Source organism: Limulus polyphemus, unplaced genomic scaffold, assembly GCF_000517525.1.
Source record: "Limulus polyphemus unplaced genomic scaffold, Limulus_polyphemus-2.1.2 Scaffold3838, whole genome shotgun sequence".
Lineage (NCBI taxonomy): Eukaryota > Metazoa > Arthropoda > Merostomata > Xiphosura > Limulidae > Limulus > Limulus polyphemus.
In genome coordinates this window covers 64141-76764 of record NW_013669448.1, presented here as the reverse complement: position 1 = coordinate 76764, position 12624 = coordinate 64141, and the positions used below count along the sequence as shown (strand labels likewise).

The window sequence follows — 12624 nt, the reverse complement described above, 5'->3', positions numbered from 1 at the left end:
TAATAGTTAGTACTATTTACTAATTATTACTTTACAACAAAAAAAAAAAAAAGGAAAACTTAACGAGTAGAATAATAATAAACTAAACGGACAAAATTTCCTCATCGTCTACCATCAAGCCAAATTCGGAGTTCTGAGTGTCAGATAAACATCTTCATGGCGGATAAAATATCTTAACAATACAAGATGAAGAGTGCTTTAAATAAGGAATAACGTTATGGGTCAAGAAATCTATGTGAGAATAATGAGACATAATGATATTAGTAGTGGGAATACGATATACGAGGTCACTTTTAACGATCACTATATTTTTGCGCTTGTCTTGTTCTTTTTCAGTGTGTTTTAATAGGTTTATATTCATTTCTATTTTCTACATAAGCCTTTTAATTTTGCCTAAAAGAATTTTCCACCACTGATTTGAAATGTTTTGCGTCCCTTAGTGGCATAATAACAGCACAGCTAGCCCATTGTGTAGCTTTGTGCTTAACAAACAATTTTCTTTTTGTTGACAAAGACAACTTTGGTGCAGCATTTGATTTAGTGGATCCAAGGAAATTATGTATGTCTGTTTTAGAGCAAAGCTACATTGGGCTATCTGATGTGTCCACCACGGGGAATCTAACTCCGGATTTTAGTGTTGTAATTTTTAAACTTACTGCTGTCCCACCAGAAAACCCAAGGAAATATATCATGGTTGTAACATGCACATAGGTACCAACAAAAATACTAGCTGTGATACTAAAAGTACTCCTGGATTAATCTTTCCAACAAGAATAATGCACTTTTTAAGTAGTCTAAATTCTCTTGTATAATTTACATTTATGCTAACATATAGGTTTCTTAACCTCTGACTTCCGTATTTCAACAGCTTATCAATCTATATTGCTTATATATTTTAAAACGTCCCAAGGTACTGTATGGATATGTTTTTCTGTTTAAAACTATTTCGTATACTCAGATCCGTATATTTAGAATGTGATAAATGCTGTTTTCTTTTCTTTTCTTTTATCAGTAATAGATTCTCTCTCTTTTTTTCAAAAAGAACGCTGTAAAAAAAAGTCAAAATATTCAAATAGAATCATAGCATACATGAAATGTCCTTATAATTGGAGTGTTAAACATGCTAAAATAACTCTCTTATAATTATCTTATTTGCAGATATAAAAAGCTTTTTGTACACAACAGCTACCACCCTGAACAAAATGTAAATGTCCACAATTTCGTTTCTTTAGACGTGAAACTGGTGTTCAAAAATTCAATTTTTTTTTTATTTCAGTCAGATACTACTTTAAAATTAACTCTGTTATTAACTTTAGGTGACCGATCTTCCCAGTCCTGTTTTATTATATAAATAAGTAAATCACTAGGTAGAGTTACCTGTAGACTATATGCCTACCATCTGTCTCTAGCGTTTCACAAATTAGCTTAGGCCTGTACTCTAGGCTGTAGTGTAAATACAGCAATGTTGTATTTACCACTTACCAGTACGTAGTACCACCACTGGTACTAGTACCATTAACAAATAATATCAAAAATAAAGATAGATTTGATACAAAGTTTATGTATAATATTATAATAATTAATATCAATAATCAATTTTTAGCTCTATCCTACATTCTATACGCCCAGTTTTTTAAATTAAAAACCCCAATGTCTACTTAAGTCCAGCAGACTATGACTATAAGTTAAACTAGTTAAAATACAACTAATATTAAGATTAAATTTAACAAAAATGCATGCCTGAATTTTGAATGTTTTGGTTACATATCTATTTATTATCATTAAAAAAGTACGAAATGGGATTGTAATTTTCACATATTTTTCTTTATAGAATTATATGATTCTTTAGTGTAGTATATAAATTAGTTAGTTATGGACTAGTAGTTTATAAAGAAATAGGTATGCTTTGTGTAATTTAATATAGCCATAGGTATTTCAAGCCTATCCAGCAGTTTGCACATTTAGATGGGCCAATCTGAGGTTTGAAAATGGGTTAAAATGGCAATTATACAACCTTATTTCTCTCCTAAGCATTACATTGTTGCTTACTCTACAGATTAGACATATTTTTTGGTTGATTTTTGAATAGATTATCATTTATTTTACTAATTTTCAAGAATTGAGTTCATTCATAACTGTCAGGCAAGATAATTCACATTGTTTCCTTAGTTATAAACTAGGAAAACATGTATAATTTAATCACTTATTGGTGAATTCAATTTCAGAAAAGGTCTAAATTAGCATAAATTTAGGTGCAGTGTTGTATTATGCAAGTGGTTTATCTATATGAACATTTTTAAAAATTAAGCTTAAATTTAGATGTATTAAAGTAGAGGCACTGTCAATGATTTAAATTTGAAAATGATTATTCAACTGTCAAACAGATTGGAAGGAGATAAAATATTTTAAACTGTAATGTTTTATATACATTTCTCTCTGAAAAGACATTTTTTGTTTGCTTAAGAATGTTTTTTTGTTCCTTTTGAAAATATAAAAACAATGTGAGTTTGAAGTTCCATTTTTGAATAAATATATATTTGATCATAGACTGATAATAAAAAGTTAAAGAAACAGTAAATTGTTGATAGATTTATTTGATTTTTATTCAATATCATCTATTCTTTTACCAGACTTCTGTGTGAGTGTAACTGTATTTTTTTCACGTAATGGTAACAGCAAACTTTTTAACATAATGGTTGTTTGTAGTGTACAACACTATATTTTGTTATTTTTAGAGATATATTATCTATTCTAATATAAGTATGGCTTTTTTTTGTTACTTCTGAATGAATTTATCTAAGTGGCTTAAAAGTGTGCTGTCTGAATTATAATTTTTTGGGTATTTTCTAGGAAAAAGTAGAATACCTTTTTCTTGTGATCTTCACCATCGAGTGCATCATGAAGATTATAGCTTACGGTTTTTTGTTTCATCCCGGTGCCTACCTTCGTAACGCATGGAACATATTAGATTTTGTGATTGTTGTTATAGGGTGAGTAGAACAATATTATTGTGTTAGTGTTTAATGGGTATACCTTATTTAGCTAAGTGAAGTGAGTATCACAGCTTTTCGTAAGTTTTATACCTATAAACCATTTTTTGTTTATTTTATTTAAAACATTGTACTAAACTTCAAAACTTCAACTTTGATAATAACATTTTTATTGATTTCATACATCAGTGATCCCAGCTTGTAAAAGAATATGATGCATAACTTAAATTAAAAACACTGCATGATGTACAGAGATGTTTTTATTGTTCGATGGTGTGTTTTTATGATAGTAAAATTGTTTAAAATAAAAAGTTATATCGCTATACACATGGTACTCAACACTAGTTTATTTTTCTCTTAACTGTAGCATGATTAGCACAGCCTTATCAACCCTCATGAAGGAGGGATTTGATGTGAAAGCCTTAAGAGCATTCCGAGTTTTACGGCCACTTAGATTAGTGTCTGGAGTCCCTAGTAAGTACCCAAGGTTCTTCATTCACTGTTGATTTTCTAATGCTCTGAATAAGTTTACTGTTATTTTTCTTTTATTCTTGAACTAGTAAACAACAATGAAAAATTAAATAGCTGTTTTAAATTAGCATTTACCCAGGAGAAAATATGGTTCATCTTTATAAATCAAACATATTTTTGAGTCAATATATATCCAAAACATAATATAGTAGATTTTATCAATATATATATTTCAAACATACATAAAGTGCTTCATCTTTCCAAGTCTTAATTTTTCTTTCTGCATTTAATAAATCCTAAGTCATTAATAGATTGGTCACTTTGTCGGCTGTGTAACATCTGTTATTGTACGACTAGCCCGATGAATCTACAATGGTGAAATGTTGGCCAAAATAAAGTTCTTTTATTATTATCTGGAGAGGTTCTGTTTTTCCTCTAATTTTACTGCAAAAACTTTTGATTTTGTCGAGATGAAATTTCTGAAAGCTGAGAAGTACTAGTTTATTATCTTTTTTTTTTTCTGTATTGACATAAAAAGATAGTAATAAAACTCTTTAGTAACTGGCATTCTTTCTATACCTTGAATATTTTTGAACTTTTGTAATAAATCTGATTATGAAATTAAACAGAGAAGTAAGAATGAGATAAGTAAATGTTACTTTGTGTCACCAAAATATCAAAAGATTTTTTTCTAATCCTTTAACTCTGAGAACATTTTATGAAGTGCATATTTTATATTGCAGTTTTTCATGCTGTTTGGTCTTAGTAAGATTGTCTTAGAATTTATTTATTCAAGAAGGATAGTACTTAGAAGTAACAAGCTGCTGTTTACGTAAATATTCTGTAATCCTCTTTTTACTGTACCGAACTTGTTTTGTAATTCAGCGTTTTATATTCTAGATAATAAATACTTCATATGACGGCTTATGTAAATAGTGTTTCAACCACTACTGCGGTTGAAGTGTAGTGGCTAACTCGAAGAGCTCTGTATCACACAAAATGTATCATCTTCAATGGATGCGACAGTGGTTGGAATACTGTTGTACACTCTTCTTGGAAAAAGGCCTAAGGAGACTTAATAAAGAGTTTAGTGTTAAAAATAGTAGACCTAATACTAATGTTTTCTGATGAGTGTGACTAATAAATGCTTCTTTATAGGTTTGCAGGTTGTGTTGAACTCTATTCTGCGAGCCATGGTGCCTTTATTACATATTGCCCTCCTTGTGATTTTTGTGATCATCATCTATGCCATCATAGGCCTTGAACTCTTCTCAGGAAAGATGCATAAAACTTGCTTTGATGTAGTAACAGGTAGAAACTTACTCAAACATCATAGAAATTGTACTTAGCTGTGTCTGTTTTGATGTAGTAACAGGTAGAAACTTACTCAAACATCACAGAAATTGTACTTAGCTGTGTCTATTTTGATGTAGTAACAAGTAGAAACTTACTCAAACATCACAGAAATTGTACTTAGCTGTTTCTGTTTTGATGTAGTAACAGGTAGAAACTTACTCAAACATCACAGAAATTGTACATAGCTGTTTCTGTTTTGATGTAGTAACAAGTAGAAACTTATTCAAACATCATAGAAATTCTATTTAGCTTAAGTTTCTACCTGTTACTACATCAAAACAGAAACTTCAAACATCATAGAAATTCTATTTAGCTGTTTCTGTTTTGATGTAGTAACAGGTAGATATTTACTCAAACATCATAGAAATTGTACATAGCTGTTTCTGTTTTGATGTAGTAACTGGTAGATATTTACTCAAACATCACAGAAATTGTACATAGCTGTTTCTGTTTTGATGTAGTAACTGGTAGAAACTTACTCAAACATCACAGAAATTGTACTTAGCTGTTTCTGTTTTGATGTAGTAACAGGTAGAAACTTACTCAAACATCATAGAAATTCTATTTAGCTGTTTCTGTTTTGATGTAGTAACAGGTAGATATTTACTCAAACATCATAGAAATTGTACATAGCTGTTTCTGTTTTGATGTAGTAACAAGTAGAAACTTATTCAAACATCATAGAAATTCTATTTAGCTGTTTCTGTTTTGATGTAGTAACAGGTAGATATTTACTCAAACATTACAGAAATTGTACATAGCTGTTTGTGTTTTGTTCTACTTTTTTATGAGCTTTGTAATATGAAAAAATCTAAAGACAGGAGATTCATTTGTAATTTATACTATGCATATAGCACCTATGATATTAAAAATAATGCAGGCTTTAGTAAGACATATAATTTTAAAACTGTTTATTTGTTTTAATGTTATTTATGCAATATTTACTTTAGTATAATGCACTTTATTTAATCATGGATTCTATTGCATAAAAATGATGTAAAAGATAAAATACATGATTATTAAATAAGTTTATATGAATTCAGTATATATATATGTCTGATATATGAATGGCTTAATACAGTTTTAAAGTTTGTTCAACATTCTATTTAATTCTAACATAAGTATTTCTAGTTAAGTAATCTACTTTCGGTGCATGAATAATAACTTAATATACTGTAGCGTGCTTTTCAAGCAACTTGAGAAGTTTTGTTATCTTGAGTTGTTTATTAACAGCAATTTGTTTAAAATGTTAGATAGATTATACATTACTCTCTGTCAATTTTTTATTATATTACTGGTTCAGTGGATAAAAGATGTTTAGTTGAAGGTAAAAAAAAAATGTCACGATATTTGTCACACACATTTGCACAGCCAAAAGTGTTAATTTACTCCACCTGAAGTGTTAGGAAATATTTATGATTTGTTTGTTTGTATGAATATAATTGATTTTACTATTTGCTTTTAAATGATTTATTAAGAACTTAACTAAAAAGACTGCTATAGTTTATGTTAAGTATTTTAAATGGACAAAACATTAGTTGAAAATACAAAATGTAACATTTTAGTATGTCACAGTTTGATATTATAACCATATAAAGCATATTACATTGATAAAATCTGGAAGTAACAATTCAGTAAATTAAATTGATTTCAGTTCAAGCAAACTTGAGATATGAAGAAATTCAAAGGTTACAGTGTTGATCTAGCTATATGTTATTGTTATCCATTCTGTTATAAATTCTTGAAATATATTCTCTTCTTTTACTGTATTTTCTAAAGTTTCTGGATCAAAATGTTCATTACAGGAAAGATTGCCTTCCAAAACCCGCACCCCTGTTCAGATGGGTCTGTTGGCTACCTTTGTGATGCTTCGAAAAACTTAACATGTAGAGAATATTGGGATGGACCCAACTCTGGCATAACAAATTTTGATAATTTTGGCCTTGCCATGCTAACAGTATTTCAGTGTGTGACCAATGAGGGTTGGACAAATGTTTTATATGATGTATGTTGTTTCTTTTGAACTTGTTAATGTCTCTTTGTAGCAAAATTTAATACATTAATTTGTATGTTATATATATATATTTGTTCATAAGTAAGTATTTCCTTAGTACTGTATCTATATATATACCACATTTGCTTATTTAGTTGTCATAGAAAAGAGTTTGACTTGAGTGTAATTAATAGCACCATAAGTAAAATACATCTTAATAGTGAAACAAATTTTGGTGTTTGTTATCTTGAGTGTCAGTTGAAGATGGACGATTGGTCATCTGCTGATCAGTCACCTCTTTGAGAATGAGTACATATTTATAGGATAAAAATAAATTTCAAGGTTGAGCATGACTTTAACATTTGTTAACTACAATGTAACAGTGCCCCGATGGCGGTTTACAGATTTACAACCCTAAAATTTGGGGTCTGATTCCTTCCTGTAGAAAGAACACAGATAGCCCATTATGTGTATTTAGAGCTTTACACTAAAAAACAAAAAAACTAACAGCGATGTAACATGAAAAAAAAACAATTAATGGTGTATGAAAAATTTACTGAAACATTTTATCTGAATGTCCATTAAGTCTTTTGATGTTAAATTAACTATAGTTAATGGTTTCCATTATAATACTAAAATCTAGAATTTAATAAGCCTCTAGATAATTAAAAGCAAAACTGAATATTCCTTCGAATAATGAAAATTTACAATTTGTAAATCGTATTAAAGAAGTATTATTGTTTTCTCTCTAACAAGAGAACTGTGGCGACTTGTCAATTTATTTAAATGTTCACCACTTGGACAAACAACCTGTAAGAAATAGTGTGAAAGGTGAAGTAATAAGACAATGATAATGAACATAATTTTTAAAGACCAGTTCCAGATTTGTTCTCTGACAGATTATTTTCTCTCTATTAAAAAACAGAGTTATACTTCTGGGTTAATTTTCTTATAGATTATTAACTTCAATCCATACAAGTCTTTGTTGATTAAGCAAATGGAAGCAAAAGGCTACAGTTACTATATGTTGGTTGCTATAGTAATTGATAATGTTAGTGTGTGTGTGGATGAATTTTACTTTGAAGAAACAGACAGCTTTCTCTTGCCTGTTTTTTTTTATGTTCTTAGTTTATGAGGGTTGAAGAGTTTCAACCAAATTTAGTTATTATTAATAGTTTTGTTTTGAGTTTACTTACTGGTTAAGTATATTTTTTTAGAAGTTAAAGCTTTTACAGTAAGTAAGATTTATTTTTAAAACAGGCACGATGTCTCAATCACTGGTCGACCATTCTAGTGTACTTGAGAATGATCGCATCAGTGATTGAAAAGTTGTACCTGTTCTAAAAATAAATCTTTCTTTTTAAAAATAACTCTTATTTATTGTAAAAGCTGTAACTTGTAAAAAAAGTATATTTAGTTATGTTTAGTCATGTTTTTCGTTGAAAATTTATACTCTTAGTCCTTTTTTAATTTATTTGTTTAAGTGACTTATGTCTCCTGTTCTCATTTGATTTCTAGTTCAGACTTTCATATGAAAAAAAAATTCCAGTTTTTTTTTTACAGGGAACTTAATGTAAAAGAAAATATTAATAATTTCATTTTTTCAAATGTAGTTGATGGAAAATAAATATAACTTGGGCACTGTGTAGGAAAATAGAGTTCTTTTTCTTTTGTCAACTTTCAGATCAACGATTCCATGGGGAACGAGTGGCCATGGATTTATTTTATCAGTTTAATCATCATAGGATCTTTTTTTGTTCTCAACCTTGTGCTAGGTGTGCTTAGTGGGTGAGTGAAATGTTATTACTTAGATGTAGCCACTCTATTAACTGTATGTAAAAAATATGTATTAAATTATTCTAATTATTAAAACATAAATAAATTAAATTAAATTATTCTTGGACATTTGCATAAAATCACAAATAAATAAATAAAGTTAAAACAACATCCTCTTTTATGTTTACACAATAAATGTAATTTTTTATTTGGGACTGATTTACTTATTTACAAATAAATAAATAAAGTTAAAACAACATCCCCTTTTATGTTTACACAATAAATGTAATTTTTTTATTTGGGACTGATTTACTTATTTACAAATAAATAAATAAAGTTAAAACAACAACCTCTTTTATGTTTACACAATAAATGTAATTTTTTATTTCAGACTGATTTACAGTCTCAATACACTTGAAATATTTGAATGCTCTGTCATGAGCATCTTTAAAAAGAGCTACAAAGCACGTTGAGTGTATTGGGACTGTAGATCAATCATAAGTAAATATGATGATTTAAAAAACAGAGATTGTTGTTTTTAGCTGTATTGATTTATTTTACTATCTCATGTTTTCTGTATTCCTGTTTTGAACAGACAAATCACAACCATCTTATTTTATTACATTACTTTGGTTTAAACTATTTAATTCAGTTTAGATGATGTTTTGAAATAGTTCGTAAGCAAATCTCATTGTACTTGTGTTTATCATGTACAGAAGTTATCGAGTAATAGAACATTGACCACGCCACGTTAATATAAACTTACAGGACATTAAACTTGTATAAGGTTACATTCAATATTAATAAAAGTTTCTTATGAAAACAAACACTACAAACCAAGTAGTAAAGAGTCAGAAATAAAAACAGTTTCGATAATTTTGTACGAACAATAGTTGCTTGAACCATACTTTAGTCCTGTTTATTTTATCTTTTAGAGAATTTTCCAAAGAAAGAGAAAAAGCAAAAGCTAGAGGTGATTTCCACAAACTCCGAGAAAAACAACAAATTGAAGAAGACCTTAGGGGCTATTTAGACTGGATAACCCAAGCTGGTAACATCTCTAATTAATTGTATATTTTTGTTTCATGGGAATTTGTTTTCATTTAAATTTTTTATGTTGAATTTTCATTAATAGTTGTTAGAAAAGATATCTAGAAAGGGTTGAATTCCACAGTGGTCATTAGCTAGAAGTCTTACAGACTTATTCTCCAACAATGGTTAGATATCTAATGTCCATCTTATGTACCTTATATATCAGGCCTGTATGCAGAATGTTTGAAAGGGGGATGGTGGTATAATTTGTGAGATCAAAAGATAAAACATATTGTCAGAAGCACAATCAGCACGTAAAGCATGCTAATGCTATGGGGGTCTGGGGGCATGTGACTACTCTTTACTCTTATGTTTTACACTATATATGATCTGCCACATTGTTCTCCTGTATGTTTCGCACTATATGTATGATCTACCACATTGTTCTCCTGTATGTTTTACACTATATATGATCTGCCACATTGTTCTCCTGTATGTTTCACACTATATGTATGATCCACCACATTGTTCTTCTATATGTTTACACTATATATGATCTGCCACATTGTTCTCCTGTATGTTTTACACTATACATGATCTGCCACATTGTTCTCCTGTATGTTTTACACCATATATGATCTACCACATTGTTCTCCTGTATGTTTCACACTATATATGATCCACCACATTGTTCTCCTGTATGTTTTACACCATATATGATCCACCACATTGTTCTCCTGTATGTTTTACACTATATATGATCCACCACATTGTTCTCCTGTATGTTTTACACTATATATGATCTGCCACGTTGTTCTCCTGTATGTTTTACACCATATATGATCCACCACATTGTTCTCCTGTATGTTTCACACTATATATGATCTACCACATTGTTCTCCTGTATGTTTTACACTATATATGATCTGCCACATTGTTCTCCTGTATGTTTTACACTATATATGATCTGCCACATTGTTCTCCTGTATGTTTCACACTATATATGATCCACCACATTGTTCTCCTGTATGTTTTACACCATATATGATCTGCCACATTGTTCTCCTATATGTTTTACACCACATATCATCTCCCACATTGTTTATGTGTACTCCATCTTAATCTTCCTAATAATCACTGGTTTCTAAAATTAACCAATTATCGTCAATTATGTTGAACAACTGTAATGTTGTGTTTATTAATTTTACACCAGGTCTGTGTTAATGTGTTAACAGTTAATTTACTTGACCCAAAATTTATCTTTCATACACGAGGTTAAGCATATATTTATGTACTTGAGAGTTAACTGTTGTTATTTATTTTCGAAATACTGTATTTATGCTTAGGCTAGTATATACTTAATGTGTGTTACATAGTTATTCTTACCTTAATTTTGAAACCAGTAGGTAAGACAGAAATTTAAAAACTGATCAATTATTCTTACTCTTTTCTTTAAACAGAGGATATTGAGCCAGACGAAAAAGAGAATAATGAAGACTCCAGACATGGTAAACTTTGAAATTAATCTACCTAGACCATATACACAACATATATATAGAGAGAGTGAAGTCTCCAGACATGGTAGACTTTGAAATTAATCTACCTAAACCATATACACAACACATATATAGAGAGTGAAGACTCCAGACATGGTAAACATTGAAATTAATCTACCTAGACCATATACACAACATATATCTAGAGAGTGAAGACTCCAGACATGGAAACATTGAAATTAATCTACCTAAACCATATACACAACACATATATAGAGAGTGAAGACTCCAGACATGGTAAACATTGAAATTAATCTACCTAGACCATATACACAACATATATCTAGAGAGTGAAGTCTCCAGACATGGTAGACTTTGAAATTAATCTACCTAAACCATATAAACAACATATATATAGAGAGAGTGAAGGCTCCAGACATGGTAAACTTTGAAATTAATCTACCTAGACCATATATCTACAGAGTGAAGACTCCAGACACGGTAAACTTTGAAATTGATGTACCTAAACCATATACACAACATATATCTACAGAGTGAAGACTCCAGACATGGTAAACTTTGAAATTAATCTACCTAGACCATATAAACAACATATATATAGAGAGAGTGAAGGCTCCAGACATGGTAAACTTTGAAATTAATCTACCTAGACCATATACACAACATATATATAGAGAGTGAAGACTCCAGACACGGTAAACTTTGAAATGAATCTACCTAAACCATATATCTAAGATATATGTTGTGTATATGGTTTAGGTACATCGATTTCAAAGTTTACCATGTCTGGAGTCTTCACTCTCTAGATATATGTTGTGTATATGGTCTAGGTAGATTAATTTCAAAGTTTACCATGTCTGGAGTCTTCACTCTCTAGATATATGTTCAGTATATGGTCTAGGTAGATTAATTTCAATGTTTACCGTGTCTGGAGTCTTCACTCTCTATATATATGTTGTGTATATGGTTTAGGTAGATTAATTTCAATGTTTACCGTGTCTGGAGTCTTCACTCTCCGAGAGTGAAGACTCCAGACACGGTAAACTTTGAAATTAATCTACCTAGACCATATACAGAACATATATCTAGAGAGTGAAGACTCCAGACACGGTAAACTTTGAAATTAATCTACCTAGAACATATACACAACATATATCTACAGAGTGAAGACTCCAGACATGGTAAACATTGAAATTAATCTACCTAGACCATATACACAACAGATATCTAGAGAGTGAAGACTCCAGACATGGTAAACATTGAAATTAATCTACCTAGACCATATACTCAACATATATCTAGAGAGTGAAGACTCCAGACATGGTAAACATTGAAATTAATCTACCTAGACCATATACACAACATATATCTAGAGAGTGAAGACTCCAGACATGGTAAACATTGAAATTAATCTACCTAGACCATATACACAACAGATATCTAGAGAGTGAAGACTCCAGACATGGTAAACATTGAAATTAATCTACCT

The 12624-nt window shown here is 29.9% G+C and overlaps 1 protein-coding gene across 1 annotated transcript in view; it reads left to right on the top strand.

Moving 5' to 3' along the window:
* LOC106470133 (voltage-dependent calcium channel type D subunit alpha-1-like) overlaps nt 1–12624 on the top strand; it is a gene marked incomplete at its 5' end in the record, with an annotated part of 108804 nt that overhangs the window by 32230 nt on the left and 63950 nt on the right. Inside the window, 7 exons of the mRNA XM_022398716.1 lie at nt 2851–2990; nt 3358–3464; nt 4620–4772; nt 6623–6822; nt 8495–8598; nt 9522–9637; nt 11079–11126. Coding sequence (XP_022254424.1) covers nt 2851–2990; nt 3358–3464; nt 4620–4772; nt 6623–6822; nt 8495–8598; nt 9522–9637; nt 11079–11126 — 868 coding nt within the window. The remainder of the gene's footprint in view (nt 1–2850; nt 2991–3357; nt 3465–4619; nt 4773–6622; nt 6823–8494; nt 8599–9521; nt 9638–11078; nt 11127–12624) is intronic.